Source organism: Ziziphus jujuba, chromosome 3, assembly GCF_031755915.1.
Source record: "Ziziphus jujuba cultivar Dongzao chromosome 3, ASM3175591v1".
Classification (NCBI taxonomy): Eukaryota; Viridiplantae; Streptophyta; class Magnoliopsida; order Rosales; family Rhamnaceae; genus Ziziphus; species Ziziphus jujuba.
Window position 1 is genome coordinate 7,599,436 of NC_083381.1, and position 19,029 is coordinate 7,618,464.

At 33.2% G+C, this 19,029-nt stretch overlaps 1 protein-coding gene across 2 annotated transcripts; it reads right to left on the reverse strand.

The window, feature by feature from the left end:
- Positions 1-3,879: 3,879 nt before the first annotated feature.
- LOC107434514 (uncharacterized) lies at positions 3,880-9,485 on the reverse strand. 2 transcript variants are annotated; one of them, XM_060815502.1, is made up of 10 exons: positions 9,196-9,485; positions 7,910-8,467; positions 6,455-7,804; positions 6,043-6,367; positions 5,901-5,933; positions 5,675-5,795; positions 5,359-5,575; positions 4,778-5,142; positions 4,329-4,631; positions 3,880-4,063 (listed from the first exon to the last, which is right to left on the reverse strand). In XM_060815502.1, exons 1-9 carry the CDS (start codon positions 9,307-9,309, stop codon positions 4,520-4,522), a joined length of 3,195 nt encoding a protein of 1,064 aa, XP_060671485.1. In that variant the 5' UTR covers positions 9,310-9,485; the 3' UTR covers positions 3,880-4,063; positions 4,329-4,519. The 2 variants fall into 2 exon arrangements, with proteins under 2 accessions (XP_060671485.1, XP_048333038.2); XM_048477081.2 differs by having other exon boundaries at positions 5,675-5,933; positions 9,196-9,484.
- Positions 9,486-19,029: the final 9,544 nt, after the last annotated feature.

A 19,029-nucleotide genomic window follows, 5' to 3' on the forward strand; every position in this document is an offset into this window, starting at 1 on the left:
TCATAAACAAGCTCAAATTTAGCCAAACGAATTTTGGATTTGGATTTAAATGGGCCAAAAATGGTGGAATAGGATGGTGGATTAGTAGGAAACCCATCGAAGTTGGGAGTTGATGAGTCACCTCCACTGCTTAAAAAGGTCACCAGTGTTGGTGCATTGGTGGTCCTTCGACCACAAAATTTTGGGATTTGGTTGGTTTTTAGGTGGGAAAAAAGGTTGTGGTAGGGGTGAGGGAAGGCAGTGGTTGGAAAGGGAGAAATTGGTCAGTAAAGAAAATGTCTATTGCCCTGAGAAATTGCTTTGACCCCTACGCATCACCTGCCAATTTGTCGTGAAATTTGGCAAGCCTGTTGATTGGTGAGTGGGAAGTCTGACTGGTTCGTGTGTGTAGTTGGATGATGGCTAGGGGTGGGTGGTCTGGCCGGAAAAAGAAATTACCCTCTCTCTCTCTCCTCTCTCTCTCCTCTCTTTGTCTCTCCTCTTTCTCCTCTTCTCTCACAGGGGCCACATGACCCAATTAAAGCCATCCATGGTGCCATCGTGCACCCATTGTAATGGCTGGGGTGCCGACATGTTACACATGTAACATATTGTTAAAAAATACCTGGTAAAGTCAGTTCTAGAAAAATAATTAAAATTTTATAAGTCTATAGCTTTTCAACCATAAGTCCAAATTAAGTGTGTACTAGCTTATGGACTTATGTTGACAAGCACTAAACAATGGTGTACAAGTCAAAACCATAATTCATAAAATTAAAAAGTCAACGTCGGGCTCACTCGATTAGTTTAGTACGTACAATTATTCTGATAATAACTTTATAATCTCAATTCCGCTTTTGGTGTGCTACCAGTCTATGAATTAGGGATGTTGCGTACTTCATAATAGTGCCTTGGTCAAAGCAAAATTCCTCCCATAATAAAAAGTCAACTATAAGATCATTTATTCAATCTTGATCTACTCCGGTTAAACTTGGTTAATATGCAAAAAATTCAGGAACATTTTGGTGCAAGGAGTTACAAAGTATATTCACTCGTACTGCATAGTATACTAATCCAATCAAAACTTAACAATACAATATTCATGAAAGATCATGCTTTTCCATTTAAAAAACAAATACTATACCATATGTTGAAATTTAATATCCAAAAATAAATTTATTTATTTAAAATATTTCTCTAATGATTTTATAAACCAAAAACCTTATATAAATTTCAAAACTTTCAAATCAACATTTAATGCCAAAACATTATACGTGAGTACATAATATAAATAGTAACAATGAATTATATATCACTATAAACCATTTATTAGAACTTTGGAAATTAAAATGCATAAATATGCTTAAAAAAATATACAGGCTCCAATCCGCTTTTCAAAACCAAATATTTTTCAATAAGACAAGTAAATCAATTTTTAATATCAAGATGTTTAAATACTAAGATCCATAAGTTCATTATGAACTCACTAGAATTTGAAAACATTTCAAAAGTTGTCAAAAGCCACATGAAATTGTGACACATCTATGTAAAAGTAGATATTCACATATGCATAAAATAACCATTTAAGTAAAAACAATATAATTATCATTCTAATATGCCCAAAACCATTTAAAATATAAACCGCTTACACATGTTGTTGATACTCATTCCTACGCCTTCGTAGGGTTGCCTTCAAGGACAGTGTGGGTGCCTATAATATAATATAATATTCTTAGGATCCAAAAACTACACAAAAATCATTGGTGCATATCATCTATCTAAAATAACTTATTCCGCTGTAAAATTATATAAATTGGATATGGAATGATTCAATTATACCGCCTTAGGATTCGATACCTAAAATTAGGCTTTTTAACCCGAAGGCTAATTTTATGAAATTGAACCTTTAAATGGGTCCTATTAACACTTATGAATACATTTCCAACATCAATCTGATCCTAGATTATTCAAATATACTCCAATTTTATTCAGTATTAAACTAGATGACCTAAAAAGGGGCAAAATTAATCAAATCACATCCAAAATTAGCAAATAATATATCAATGGAAAGCCTATGAGATGGGTGACACATTGATCTAGTCATATTGGTCCAAAAGTGTCACAGTGATTGGAAAATACAAGAAAAGTTTCGACAAAATTTAGGGTCATCAGTAAGACCAAGTGTAGCAGTAATTTTACACTAGGTCCTTCACAAGATTGGCTTCAGCAGTGCCATTCGAGATTGGCCATCTCATTGGAACAATCAATCCCTGCAAATGTTTAATTTGATAGTAAAGAACAAAAGGTTCAATTGGAAAATGAAGAACAAATATTTTATGTAAATTGTGAAAGGAACAACTTGAAAATTCTCTTTTAATAAGGAAGTGAAATATCTGAAAAGAAGAGACAATGCATACCCATCACTACATTTGTACTTGCAGTGATTAATCTTATCCATCTTACAACTTTCGAATAAAATTTCAGGCTGCTTTTCAAGTTCTGCCGTATTTGATAATGGTAGAATATCCAAAACCTTCAAAATCTAAATGTGATTTGAATTTTCTTGTATAATATCTATAGTCCAAACAAGGTAGAGCTGGTCATTGACCTTGTAGTACTCCAACAATTGTGAACAAAATGCAAGAAAAGTTTTAGCCAAACTTGTTATTAATAGATCTCCAAACCATAAAAAATTTTGCTAAATGGAAGTTGAAAATGAGTTCATAGTGTGCAAAATTAGGGGGGAGGGAGGTATGGATTGGATGGTATGGCTAAAAATTTGCCAAATTGCTAAAAAAATTCATGCGTTACCCTTGCTAGCGTTTGAGGCACAATCCAGGCGTGTCTGGCAATGGCTTGCCATGAATTTTTGTTGTCGGCCGGATTTTTTATGGGCAATTGGAAGGACAAACGCATATGAGTTAATTCCGGCGAGAGAGGTGTTGATCCGGTGAAGATCCAGTGGAGGTGGTGGTTGGGTCTTGGGCTGACCCGATTGAAGGTGACGGGTCATTTGTTCTGGGGTTTTAGGGACACAACAGAAAGTGTTTTCTTTTCTTGTTGGGCATGCTCTCCAAGGTATATATAGTTCCTTGGATGACTAACGGATGAAAATCGAGAACTAGTTTAGACATCAATAATTTTGTGTTTTTAGGCTTTCTTTACACATCATTTGCTTGTTCAAAACATTTAGTATAAATTGGGTGTATACTAAATTGCTGTTAATTGAGGGTGCTAAGGCGTTATGAAGAAGTCGTTAATCCCACCTTTCCGATCTTTGCAATAGTCTTTTCTCTGTATATTGTTTTGCTTATGTTGTGTAATATTGAAATTAACTTTTGTCTTACTTAATGTAAAGGATCTAATGGAAGCACATTAGAGTTTTAAGGGATGTCTTCCATAAAATAGAGAATAAGACATTTAGGACTTGGATTTTTTAAAGGACTATTGTGAGATGATGTTAGTGTTGCTGTTAAAATGATAGTTTTTATGAGCATCTAATTTTTTTTTTTTAAATTTTTGGATCGAATAACAATGTCACTTTTTACAAAGATTGTTGTTTGGAGCAAATGTTAGTGTTTTAAGAGTAATCAAAAATTTGAAATTTGTCCTGAAATTATGTCGATTCAGTATAGTTTAGTGTGTAGTATAATTTATGAGATTTAAAAATGTAATAAATACATTCTAAAGCAATTTTTATAATAATTTTTTATTTATCAAATTTGATTGTATAACTAATAGCATTTTCTGAGTGCTATGAAACAAATGAGATAGCATATTTTAATGCTATTGAAGCTGTAAACATAACAGTCAAATAATGCTACAAATACTAAAATCATGACATAAAAGAATATGCTAGCATAAAGTATTTTATAGCATTAATAGATAGCGGTCATAAAATGCTATAAGAAAGATGAAATTTTTTTTAGCATTGGATAAGATAGTATTCTTAAAAATGCTATAAAAGGTAATAAATAGCATTTTTCACAAGACATAGTAAGTTTATTTGTTGTAGTACATACTCGCAATCAGTTCATACACCTTCCTTTTCAGTGGCAGAATAGCTGCCAACATTTCTCCCCTACTGCATCAAATGAAAATCCACAATGCAATGAATGTTAAGTTAGAGATAGGACAAATTGTTAAAAAAAAAAAAAAAAAATTGGGAGCTAAAATTTCATTTTTTGAGGAAGAAAATCAACCTCATTGCTCATTCTGTGGAAATTTTTCCATCTTGGTTTCATAAACATCAGAGAAAGCTCATTTCGGAATTTTTGAGTGATTTTTTTATTGTAAATATATCACAAATCCTTTCAAATCCTAGTTATTGAGTCCTTACAATCTCTTACCATGAATCAAACGAAAGATGGAGAAATACGTAAGGGGATGGAAGTTGTATGGATTGATACAGAGTTTCAAATTCCAATTGCCATAATATCGAGTTTCGAATTTCTACAGCTGCCATGGAAATATTGTCATTTTTACTTGAAAATTTCATACAGTTACTCCCCCCAATTAGGTGTAGATGCTGTGTTCTTCATTAATCATCAGTAAGATCAAGTGCAGCCAGTTCTTTTGAAACTAAGTCCTGCACAAGATTGGCTTCAGCAGTGCCATTCGAGATTGACCATCTCATTGGAACAATCAAATCCCTGCAAATGTTTAATTTGGCAGTAAATAACAAAAGGTTCACTTTGAAAATGAAGAACAAATATTTTATGAAATCTATGAAAGGAACAATTTGAAAATTCTCTCTTAATAAGGAAGTGAATATCTGAAAAGGAGAGACAATGCGTACCCATCACTACATTTGTACTTGCAGCGATTAATCTTATCCAACTGATAGCTTTCGAATAAGATTTCGAGCTGCTTTTCAAGTTCTGCTATACTTGATAATGGCAGAATATCCAAAACCTTCAAAACCTGAATGTGATTTGAATTTTCTTGAATAATATCTATAGTCCAAACAAGGTAGAGCTGGTCATTGACCTTGTAATACTCCAACAATTGCGAAGAAATCTTATCATGTACTATAAGGTTTCTTCCCTTCTGAGGTTGGCGCCAGCCATTTGAAAGCTTTTCTAGCAGAGAAAGTACTTGCTTGCACAATTCATTGTTTTTAACTCTTACCATAGATCTCCAGAAAGCATCATCGAAGCACACCTACATTGTAAATGAAAAATGATGTTAAAACAGTCATCGATATTATCGAATTTGAATCACTTTATATATTGTGTTTTCGATCAGAATGGACATTCAAAAGCTAATATATTCACTAATTGCTAACACTGTAATTTTCTATCAACTTAATTTGCTGTAAAAATTACAAGTTTCGGCTTTTGAGAACTAGGAAAAAAGGATAAAAAAACATAAGCATACCTTCCATCTTGCATTTCTAAACAAAATTGAATCTATGTTGAGTAAAATATTGAGCTGGTTAAGATCAACCAACGCAGCTGCAATAGCATATGCCAAATTCTTGTCCTCCTCAGCATTGTGGAAACACCGTCGCTTCTTGGCATCAAGAACAAGTTTGTTCCAAATAGATCCACTTCTTATTAAAGTTTCTGCATTTCCTAATATCCAAAGGCAATACCTGTGCAGCAATAGCATTGGCTATCAATTAAAAAACAAAAAAACTAAAAATACTGTAAAAACTGCAAAGTTTTCTATGTATGTGCAAGGTATCTACTACCTTGCACGAGTTAGTCCCGCATTTGCTCTTTGACTATTGGAAAGAAAACCAACAGATCCATTCCCATTACATCTCACCGTTGACATGATTATCACGTCCTCCTCACCTCCTTGGAAGCCATCTACAGATCGAACACTTACAGTAAAATCGCTACTGTCGTCATCACTATATATTTTGAGATTCTCTTGAATTGCATACACTTGAGCCTTGTATGGTGAGATGATACCTATTGTGACATTCTCCTTTGTTTCAATAAAATCTGGTTCAGAAAACAGATCATGATTATTCTGTATCCTTTATGTAAAAATCATTTCTAGCGGAAAAAATTTCTATGATGAATAATTTCAACTGGTTTGCTAGAGACATACTTTTGTGAAGGCTGGAAACAATCTCAGATATCACAGCAACCTCAACCATGTTTTTTAGACTATGCTTGTTATCGAATTCCTCTTTTCCATGTGCAATATTTATGAAAGAGTAGGAATCGTACATCGTTCCATGAAGGAAACGTCTGTTATAACTTTGTTTTTTAACATTCGGCCCGTCCGAAATCTGATATTGATAGAATTCCCCATTTGGAAATAAGCTTATGGATGGATGCATTCTATGCTGGACATTGAGAAGGTGTTTCTTGTGTCCCAGCATTGCCAATCTCTCAAACAAACTTCGTCCAAACGCTGCTTCTTCAGATATCTGAAAATACTAAGTTCTAAGAATGCTATAGATAATAAATCTTTTCATAATTCACTGAGAATAATCATTATGGTAAAGTTGAAAAACCTTGCTTTTCACCGTTGCAGGCAGCTGTTTCTCGTCTCCTATGAGTATAACATGTCGGACACCGGGAAGTTGTAAAGGAATGGCCGATTCACATTCTTTAAGCTGAGCAGCTTCGTCTATAACCACTAGCTCTAATGCATTACTCATTCCTCCTGCATGTAACGTCGCAGAACTTGATACAGTGCAGAAAATCAGGCATGCATTTTCCAAGCAGAATTTTTTTATATCCCATCTGTCGTGAAATTCCGGAACAGGAAATTTTTGAGGAAGTGATTTTAGTACTTCAAGGCACTCTGTTCTTGCAACACTGAACTTTAAGCATCCACCTGGTTCATCTCTGCTTACCACTTCATCCAACAACCTTTGACAAGAATTGAGTGAATCTAAAGCATTCTCAACTGTTTGTTGTGAAATAAAAGAGGTTGGTAGATGCGTGTGCAAATTGACAATATAAAAAGAAAGCCGTTTCGCGATGCAACCGAACCTCTTCTTCATAAAATCCTCATATGTCAAAAAATCATCACATTTCTTGTCCTCCTCTGCTTGTTCCTTTTCCTTTTCTTCTTCGTGCTTTGGTTGTTTTTTTTCATCCTTCAAAGATAGCATATCCTCCACTTTTTTCTTCTCCTCCTTTTCTTTTAAGATTTCAACAATAACACTGTCCTCCACTTTATTGCCTTTCTTGTCTTTCTTGTCCCTGGAGCTTTTATCACTGGTTCCTTCACTTTGATTTCTGTTTGTTTCCCCCTTACCCAACACTTCATTCTTCTTATCCTTGTCCTCCTCATAGTCTTCCACTCTTCGATTTGTCAGGTATAATCCATACTGCCTCTCCGGGTGCTCAAGGAAACTAATCATGGATATCAAACTATCTTCCCACCCAGATGATGAAAAGAAACACGCTTCCAGAAAATCAACACGATAATCAAGAAACACATCAAGAAGTTCATCATGATCTTTGATCTTCATTCTCTCCCCATTCCCAAACAAAACTATGTCTGCAAGACTATATGTATCATACTCCATTGACTCTTTAGCTGTCTTTAGAAGCCTCTCTGTCACTTCCAACACTGCAGTGTTAGTTGGAGCACAAGTGAGTGTTCTACAGTTCATCTTAAGAAGAGAATGTAACAGAAAACCGATTGTCTTTGTTTTCCCTGTCCCTGGAGGACCCCATATCAGTTTCACAGAATTCTGATGATGACATTCCCTCGTATCTATGCATCTTAAAACTGCGGATTTTTGGGATTCATTTAACTCTGAAGAGCGGATTCTTGCTATAATGTTTGAGTACGCTGAACTGTGTTTTTCTTTCAAATGGTGTTGACATATACTACAGTTTTCTACATCCTGCAAGCAGTATGTATAACATATCAATATACTTTTAAACGACCATATATGAGCTAGCTAAGTATTGCTCCGAAAAAGAAAAGGAGAAAGAAGAACATGGCTTACAACAAAATTGGTTTGAAGAACTTGCTGAATAATATTGAGATTATGATCTTCCACATTAGTTTTCAATTCTTCCCATATTCGAATATTCGTTGTCAAGTTTATCAAATTAATAGCAAACAGAGTTCCACTCTTGATATCTTTCATTTTGTCTTCAACTAACAGGATAGGCTTTGAGGATAGTATTGAGAGTCTAGTAAGATTATATTGCACTCCCAGGACAATTGCAATGACGTAGGACATTTTAGACCTGTCAAGATCTCCAGCAGATTTCGGTTTCACATCTGTTATGGCAATGACGTCTCCACATTGAGGCTCATATGTTCCTTCTGCATCATTTTTCTTTACCTTGCTCAGTTTCAGTACAATGCTGTAAAAGAAATCTTTTGGGAGTTTATAATCTTGAGTAATTCTTTTGACCGAGATTATTTCACATGAAGGTGCTCGAGGGAGCGATTCCATGCTTAATAAAAGATCAGCATGAGTTTCCTCCAAAAGAGGGAGGATGAATGACTCTTTGTATTCTTTTACCGACGAAAATGTCATTGGGATCTCCCTCATCTGTTCACGAACAATAATTTTCAGTATGTATTTGGGTGGATTTTCATGAGGATTTTAAGGTTAATTGCATATTTAGAACTTTTCATCATGGTTCTTAAATGAGAAACATGATTAAGAAAATCACATAAACTCATAAGAACCAACTGCAATTAACCAACAACTTCTTGTCCAATCAAAGTTATGCAGAAAACCACATAGAATTCAATTTGTTATTTGGAATTCAAATAAGCGCACAGAAAACTACCCATTACTTAAAAAAACAATATTAAATTTCCAAATCAAATTCGGATGATTTCAATTTCTTATGTGGAATTCAAGTAAGCACAAAAAAATCTACCCATTATTTTCAAAAACGATATTAAATTTCCAAGTCAAAGTTGATCCATAGTCCTCCATGTACATGGAATACTATCAATTTTTGAGAACAGAGCAAGTTTGACACAGAACATTAGAGAAATAACCATCTTACATTCTTATCATTTTCCAATTTGGAAAAAAAAAAAATTTTCCTAAAATTATATTACTCAATCACTAAAATTCAATGTTCTATGCTTAATCACATGTGAAGAAGCATATTCTTCATTCATACTCAAATTAGCAATCAAATTCTACCCAAAAAAGCAAAAAGAAGGGGAAAAAAAAGACAAAAAAAGAAAAAAGAAAAAAGTGCAATATGATCAACATAATACATTCACATATCCATGACTTATTATTGGTGAGCATTGTACCTTGCCCATATAGAAATTGCTATTAAGAACATCCTTGAGAGACCAAGAGAAAACAAAATCTATTAAGCCTCTACCGGCAACCACTCTTTCCTTCTTCACCTCAGTTGCCTCCATTTTCCAAACTTCTGTATGAGAGAGAGAGAGAGATAGAGAGAGAGAGAGAGAGAGAGAGAGAGAGAGCAAACTGGAAAACAGTTAAATTCCTTACCAGTGAAGGAAAATAGGAAGCTAAAGAAGTAGAATAAGTACCCAATCGGCAGAAAATTCAATGTGAGAAAAGAATACGCACCACAGAACAATTATATATGTTGAGTCTCTTTTCACTTTACAAGATCTCCAATATATTGGTATTTTTAGCAAAGGCATGCAATTATTCTGATGCTTCTTTTTTTCTTTTTAATTTTAATTTTTCTTTTTACGATGCTTTTGTAAATGAATAGACGTCACTTTGGAATGAAAGGTCGGCTATGTAGAAAATAGATGTACAAATGAAATAACCATAATGACAAATATTATGGGTTATAAAATATTGATTCCTTGGAGAAAAACACATAAAACGAAGATTTTTTTTTTTTTTTTTTTTTTTAAGTCAATGAGAAGTCATCGACCAGTGTAGCAACGTATTACTTTGCCTTTTTCTTTGTTGTTTTTCCATTGCCTTTTTCTTTGATGTTTCCCATTTCATGCCTTCTATTGCATGGAATATACGTACATTTATACATGTATTACTAAAACCTCTGTTTTCTCTACCAAAATCTGAGTTTGAACTCCTTCGTTTTCCTATTATGTATATAATTTTTCTATAATGCAGAAATCACCGATGTTTATATCTGGCAATATGTTGCTTGTAAAAATCATCAAGAAACATATTACTTGATATCTATTCTAAAATTATATTATGGATATTTACATCATACAATGAATTTATATCTATATATATATATATACACTACACACATATATTAAAGAGCGAGATATTAGCTAGTCCTGTGAGGGTGAAAAATGGTCTCACCAAGACTATACATGGACCCCATGAAGAGCTTACCACTCTGGTAAGGAAAAGTTTATAAGTACATCCCAAAATTGCTCTGCTCCCTCCCCTCGCAAACACACACAAAAAAAAAAAATTAAATTAAAAAAAAAAAAAGGTAAGATGGGTTTGTTGATGTGTTTGGGTTTTGCTTTTTGTTTTTGTTTTTGCACTAAATTATATGAGTTTGCTTATTTTAATTATTTGTTAATATTAGTTGGAGTTTGCTATACATATTAATTAACTACCAATATAAAAGGAAAAAAAAAAAAAACACAATTTCATTGGTGTGTTTGTTATTTATTTATTTATTTTCAGTTATCTATCTTAAATTCATATTTAATTGAAATATTCAACTATCACAAATAAACAATTAACTTATAGTTAGTCGAAATATTCAGCTATTACAAATAAACAATTGGATTTGAAAACTATATACAATTTAGTAGAAAAAATAAAAAATAAAAAATAAAAAAAACTAAATAAAATATATTAACAAACTGACACCTAAATAACCAATTCTCAATTAGGTCCAACTAGAATTTGTCTTTTAGCCTTAGGCATGATCTTCTCCATTCCTATATAGAAATAGAGGAGATTAAAATATTAGGGTTATTAAATTATATAAATTCCTACAACTATTTAACACTTACAAATAACCCACTAAACTATTAAAATATCAAATAAACCTCTTAATTAAACATGATTATGTATAAGGCATTACCTTCTTATCAAAAAGGAAAAAAAAAATAAAAAAAAATAGCACAGGTGTAAGGCGAGACGTTTTATCTATCATGAGATTAGCAGGAAGCTCTAAGGCTATGAGGGGTAAGCTTTTCGAGTATTTACTAATTAATATCTGTAAAAAAGTATAATTATTTTTATAGCCACGAAAAAATAAGATGAAAAATAAAAAATAAAAAAATAAAAATAAAAATAAAAATAATTGCAACTCTAACATTATGAATTTTAGTGCATAGCCTATGTTTTTATATTCCTTTTTGTTAATTTCATTTATTTAAATAAATATATAAATTCATATATTTTATTATTTTCAATATATACTTTATTTTATTTTATTTTTGATAAGATATACTTTTCTTATTTATTATAAAATGAAATGGTATTTTATATTCTATTGTGTCTAATAAATCAAAAGTAATTATTTTTGTTCTTCTTTCCTCATTAATCATTATCTTAACCATCCCACAATTTTTTTTTCTTTTTTACATAATGTCCCCAAGGCAAGAATAAGTTAGATAATAATAATAATAATAAAAACAAAAAGTAAACGGGAAAAACACAATTGAAAACGCCTTGTTTAGTAGAAGAGAAAGTATTGAATGATTTCCAAGATTTAACTTTTTGTAAATAAATTTTTTTAAGATTATTTTTATAATGTTTGGTTAATAATAGAAGAATATATGACTTAAAAGTAATTGAATAAGTTTGTATATTAAAATTGAAGGGTAAAATTGTATTTAAAAAAATATGTAAAATTAATTTATTTAGAGAATTTTAAAATGATATTTATTTGAGAGGATTCACTTTCCATCTTATTTTCTCAATATTTGAGAGGATCAACTTTTTATCTTATTTTTCCATATTGTGAGATTTATTTTCTACTGCACCCCATAAATTTCTCACTTTAAAAATCATCCAAATAATTTTTTTTTTCAAAAAATTTCAGATTCCTATTAACTTTGCTATTATATCACCGTGTAAGTGAAATCGACCCATTTTTCCAACACAATTACCAAAAATAAAATATAGCTTCTCACCAACCCTATCTCTTCCTCTCCCACGTCATAGTTAACCTCTCAAATCAATGCCGTGAAACATGTCCACTGCCGTATATCCATTGCACCCTACCATCTAACTTCACATCACTGCTTTCACAAAAAAAAAAAAAAAAAAAAAAAAAAGCTCACAGCACTGCAAGTCAAAATTTGTAACGGAGTATAGACAAATATAATAATGGAAGATAAAGCCAGATCTAAAAGTTAATGCACTTAATTCACCATTTACAAATCTTCATGGTATATTTTATTTCGTTGTGTACCATCTTTGAAAACCGAGATAATTTATTTCAGATGATGAGGGCAAAAAGATCTATACACTACAAGAATCACCATGATAGATGATGCAATTAATGCGTCGCACAAAATAAAGACCGACGTTTTATGAAGTGTTGCCTAACGTCCTGTCGCTAAAACCATAAAACAGAAGGCGACGCATTAATAGTGTCACCTAATCTTAAATAAAAGCCTACGTTGTATAAAACGCGTTGCTAAAAGTTTAAAGAAAAACCGACAGAGTAAAAATATGTCGCCTATCTTTTGAGTTTTTGGCGATGCTTTTGTTAAAAGCATCGGCTTTTATATTAATTTTTCGAAATGTGTCACCTATTTTTTGAGTTTTTAGTGATGTTTTATGAAATGTATCGTCTATTTTTTGAGTTTTTAGCAATTTTTATATTAATTTTTAGCGAAGCTTTTTGTAATATGTTGCCTTTTTAAAAAAAAAAAAAATTGCTTATTTTAATTTTGTGAAAATTGATTAAAATAGTAAAAATACAAAATAATTAAAATAACTAAAATACAAAAAAAAAAATTAAAACTAGCTTCATCTAAAATAACTAGAATACAAAAATTTAAAATAAACATTTTCACAACAAAATCATTATCAAATATATTAAATATTATCTCATGAAATATTTTTACAATTTGGTAAACTATTGTATATGCAAAAGCAAAAGCAATATCAATTAAACTTCCATGAATATATAGTCATTGAGATGGAAGTTGACATCCTTTTGTTGATGATTTTACAGCCACATACTGCATATGGAAAAATTTTAAAAATTATTAACGCTTATGCAAAATAAATAAATATTAATTATTATTAATAAGTAATTTAGTAAATGAAAATTTAAAGATTATTACCATTGTTCTTAAGATTTTGCGAGACACATTTCTTTTAATTAAAAATGGAAAACTCATAATGAAGCAGATTAAAAAATTAATTAAATGATTAATAATAAATGTCATAAATATTACTTAAAGCATAAGTAATAAATCTACGTACCAATTTATTTGGAAGATATTTTTTTATCCATATCTTCCATAGTCATTACGAACATAACCATTCTTACATTCATTCTTATTATCATTTTCATTGACACTTGACAACTGTATGATAAATGGATTGTGAGCCATCGTAGTATCGCCAAGAACATTTTCTTCAATAAAAGTACGATGTTGTGGTGAATTAAAATAACAGACCATCTCGAATCAAGTTGATCTTCAACATAAAATATTTATTGAACTTAGCAAAACAATGTCAAGCAATATCACAAACAAAATATCTACAAAAGCAAGATTAAGAAAACCCAACGAACCTAACATTCGGTTAAAATGAAAAAAAAAAAAAACAACCCACCACATGTCTCCTCCAAACACAAAGAAAAAAGAAACTCACCTAAACGATAGAGATGAAGAAAGAAGAAACCTAGCTAACCACGAGTGCGATACAGAAAAACCTAGCTTCCCAACGGCAATGTAGGCAAATGAAAAATAAAACCCAAAATATCCCACTCTTCAAGTATTTCTTAGATTGCTTCCAAATCTAACATCTATTAGGTAGTGTACTTGATGTAGTTTTAGGGGGAAAAAAAAAAAAAGGATTCAAAGGCTTGCGTAAAAATTTTCAAACGTGCCAAAAATTTTCAGAAAGTGGCAAAAAGGCAATCCTTTTGAAGATTCTTTTTTTCCTTTTAAAATTAAGAGAACAAGCAAAGCATTTACATCTTAAAGCGTCACCTGTTCCATCAATGTCATTATTTTTTTTTTGTTTTTTAATTAGTTTTTTATTCTTCATCTAAAAATAAATAGAAAAAATATGTGAAACAAAATTACCAAAGTGGTAGTTTAGTTATTTTGTTTTCCAAGTACAATTTATTTACTTTAAAATCTTGTAAATCTCTAATTTTTTTTCTAGAAAGGGAATAAGCGACTCACTTACAACAGAAAGCGTCGTTTGTTCGAAGTTTTATTTTTTGTTCCTTAATTTGATGGAACAGATGATGCATAAAAAGCAAAAAGAGTCACCAAATAAATTTTATTTTTTCCTTTTTTAATAGTTATTTATTTGCTTTTAAGTGTAGTTTATTTGCTTTTAAAAGTTGCAAGTATTAATTTTTTTTTTAATTAAGAGAACAAGCCACTCATTTACAATTAAAAGCATCGTCTTTTCTCTCAATTTTTAAAATTTGAAAGTCTCTTAAATTGCTCTTTGTTTTTTTTAAAAAAAAATGAAGGAAAAGGCGATGCTTTTACACCAAAAAGCGTCGCCTATTCCATGTTTTAATTTTTTTTTTAATCTTTAACAAGTCTTTCTGATTGCTCATTTATAAATTAAAAAAAGCATATTTGCAAAATTAAAAAAAAATTACAAAAAACAACTTTCAAATTAAAAAAAAAAAAAGACAACTCTTTTTTTAATAAAAGCATCACTATATACACAAATAAGCGACCCTTTTTTATAAAAGCATCGCTAAATACTTGAATAGGCAATGCTTTTAAACAGGGGCGCTAAATGTAGGATAAAAGATGACGCTTTTTTTTAAAAAAGGCAGCCTAAACCTATATTACTTTTTTTTGTTATATTATTACATCGTAGGCATTTGGTCTGATGGTGTGGTGATTCCTTGAAAGTGTAAGAGGTTCTAGGTTCAATTCTTGGCATGGCCCTGTCTGATTTTATTTTATTTTTTGATTGGTTGGGAATTGATGGGTTTGTACATGTGTAAATAAAAAATTGCAAAAAAAAAAAGGGGTAAAAATTGGTTTAGAAAAGGTAAAAATTGGTTGGGTGAAACCGCGACGTAATTTTGGCAACTGAACCTTTAACTCCTTTAACTTCGTGGGTGCCATTCAATATGGTGGTAAGGAAATACGAAGAGTGCCTTGAACCAAATCAACTGCAAAATTAATTTCCCTCTCTTATGGTAAGCTTGGTAACTCTTCGAGGAATACCTTCAAAAAGTTTTTTTGTTTTTTTTTTAATCATAGACACGTCCTCTAACCTTATTTTATCCATTTGGGTATCGATCATATGAGCAAGGTATCCTTTATGCTTGTTTTTAAGCAAACATCTAGTAGTAAGTGCAGGAATTGAACTTAGTAAAGGTCTCCTATACTCTTGTGGAACATTACCTTTGGTAAGGGCTAGTATCACTGCTAATTAAGTATCATGCTAAATGAGAAAAATGACGACCACTTTGCATCAGGCTACTTCAGGGACTTGTTTTGCCACTATCTCATCCTACATTGCCCGACCTTGTGCAGTGGCTCCTCTTAGGTGACCCTTGACTAAAGGCTTCCAAGTAAGTACCTTCAAATGACCTGTGCCTTGATCTATTCATTAGACTCGGTCTTTTAACTTCAAATGCAGTATCTTACACAGTTCGATAAGTTATATATGCCATCTTAGACATATTCGATGCTATATTCTCAATCAAGCCATCCATGAATCTTGTCTTCTAACTCTCATTGTTCAAAATTAGGTGGTACAGAACTCATACAAGTACCAAAACTGCTTTTGATACTTAGAGACTATTATATTTCCTTGATACAGCCTTTAAATTCTCTTTTTCTCAACTCACGAAAAGCAGGAAGGCAATACTCCATGGTGAATACATTCTTAGATTGCTCCCAGGTATGATGTCTCCTTGTAACATCCCGATCCAAGAAAATACGTTGGATTTGCATTCTTGACAAAGTTTGACCAAGGTTTGCCAGGATTGGCCAAGTGGTTTCCATGGTTGACTTTTACTGTGAGAGAAATTTTGTATTGATTGAGATATCTTGGCAAAGCACTCATCAAAACGAGTTCATAAACTAGTAGTACGCCAAAATTGAAGTTAAGATTAGAAAGTTATGGTCAAAACAAAATGCAACCCAAACTGATCGGTGAGCTCGGGTTGACTTTTTATCTATATAGATTTTGATGTTAACTCATGTATCATGTGATAGTGCTCATCGTTACGAGTTTCTAGACTTGTAGCATGCTTAATTTAAACCTATGGTCAAAAGTTTGGGTCTGTAAAGTCGCAACTATCTTTTCCGAGATTGATTTTATTGGGTAGTAGAATATTTAAAGGAGTCTCTGACTTGTGCCATGAGTTAGGGAAGGTGCCATGTCACTCTCAAAGAGATGCCACATGTCATAACTAGAGACGGCCATGTGTCATCCTTAATAAAAAATATTTTCTTTTTCTTTTTCCTTTCCCCCTTTCTCCTCCCACACGTGAAAAACTCTGTATCTCCCCCCCCCCCCCTTCTCGAGTTGGTCGGAATTGATGAACCTTCAACCACCAATTAGTGACATGCATCGATCGGTAGCACAGCCTAGTTGCCGGTGAGCTCAATTGCCAAATTTTAGGACCTGCCAGCAGGTCGACAACGTGCCGAGATCAGGTGTGGGAAGCCGACGGTGGTTGTTTCTTTTCCTCCGGTGAATCTGCCATGCTCTGGCGTGCCTAGGCCGAATCGCCCCCACTGTTCAACAAGCCATCACGCCAACCTTGCTGAGGTATGCTTTGATCACCCGGGAATCCATTGATGTATCGGAAAATGGCCATGGAATCTGGAGGCGGACACACCATCCGACCATCGGATTTTAACCATCTCAGGTTGTGTTCTCGATACGTCTCCCTAGTTCGAGCCTTTCAAAGCTGATGGTGGCTTTCGCTCTCTCCAATTCAAGCTTATTTGTGGCATTTGAAAAAGGCAAGTTGGTAGCAGTTTCCAAAGAGAATTGCAACCACCATTAGTGATGTCGAGCTCAACGGAGGTTAGAGTTGTGTTCCTCATTCCTTTAGCTTTCCATTGGTTTCTTATTTGTGAATGATGGTGATATATTGAAAATTTGTCATTTTTGAGTAAAGATTGTATTTAATATAGAAATCATGTTAAAATGTGTATGTGTATACATGTTTATGCATAGTTGTGTGTACATATATTTGTAAATACATATTTTTGTATATGTATGTGTGCATGTTTGTAGATACATATACTTCGTATATGCATGTATGTGTATATATAGATAGGTGTAAATGTGAGTATATATATATATATATATAGAGGCCGTCTATGGTATGGATACCCGCATCTTGTCATGGTGCGGACTTCCTTAAAGATAATGGTTTTTTAAGAAACTATCGTCAAGACTATACACAAAGATGACGATTTTGAAAAAACTGTCGTCAATACTATATATGTGGGTGGGTTAATATATATGTACTTGTTAAAGGCGTGTATATACATGAATATAGATATATATGTATAAGTAGATACGTATATATGAATATGTATATGTGTAACACCCTGTCCCAAAGTATGTCGGAATTTTTGTACATTGACCAAGGTTGACCGTTGACCGCGAAGGTCAAAATTTTGACTTTTTGTTTCGGATGGAATTTTGCGTTGGCCGAGACACCATTGCAAAATACATGTCATCTCGAGTTCGTAGACTAGTAGCACGTCGAAATTGGAGCTACCGTTTGAAAGTTATGATCAAAACAAGTTGAGGTGCAAACTGTCCAAGGGGTGACAGAGGTGACTTTTTGTTCGTGCAAAGTTGAGTTTTGACTCATGCATGGTTGTGTAGTACTCATCAATACGAGTTCATAGACTAGCGGCAAGCCCGATTTGGATATGTGGTTTGAAAGTTATGGACTTGTGAAGTTTTTCCGAGATAGCATTTACTATTTTTGTATTTGTATGTGTGTGACCAGTGATGCCACGTTTCACAAAAAGTGGACCCACCCGTGAGTGCACAGTGGCACCCACGGGCATTTTGACTGGTTGAGAAGGGGAGGGAGGAGAGAGAAGGAGAAGGAGGAGAGAGAAAGAGAGAAAAAGGGGAAGGATCGGTCAACCGTCGTTCACCCATTTACGGCCACCAGAACAGTACATGTGCCTAACCACCATGACCCACCCATCAAAACCTGCCGGCCAACCAAAAATCACGGCCAGATCGCTGGCGACGTGCTAGGATCGGGGTGTTTTCCGACGAGCGGCTTGTTTCCTTCTTCGGCCGATTTCTCCCAAACCAGACCTCCGTTTACCTCACCACCGGTCCCATTGAGTCACCGTTCCCCGATATATCTTCCCACCAAAAATCACGACCAGTGGCCACCGGACGCGCCGTCGGCGGTGATGAGTTCACGTGATCACGACGGCTCGTCAGGAAATCGACTTTCCGGCTAGTTGCCAGTTTCACCGCCCATCCTTTCCCACTAATTCCGACCCTCTAAATCCAAATCTGGTGTCCAGTTTCCTGAATTCTTAACGGATTGGGAGAATCGAAGGCCTAAAATCCGAGATTCCGGCCATCTCGAGTCCGATCTCCGGAAAGTAAGACCAGATTCGTAATCCTTGTTTCACAAACTTCGATTTGGTATATTACTCATAAATTTTGGCTGTCGTTTGTGTTTGCTCCCTGGGTATCCATTCGGGAGTTACCCGATTAAAATATTAAAATAATTAGTTTTGTGTATTGTGGATATTTTAGGTGCACGTGTGGGTAGTAGAGTTGATCCTGCAGAGGATCTCGATTGATACACATGCTTGAGGTGAGTAACCCACCTTTTAAAACTATTTTAGGGTGATTAATTATATTTATTTTGTGTTAATTTAATATTTAGAAAATATGCTTATGTGGTGGAATTTAATTATAACTGTAGAAAAATTGTATTTTATATATATATATATATATATGCCCATTGATGCTAAATGAAA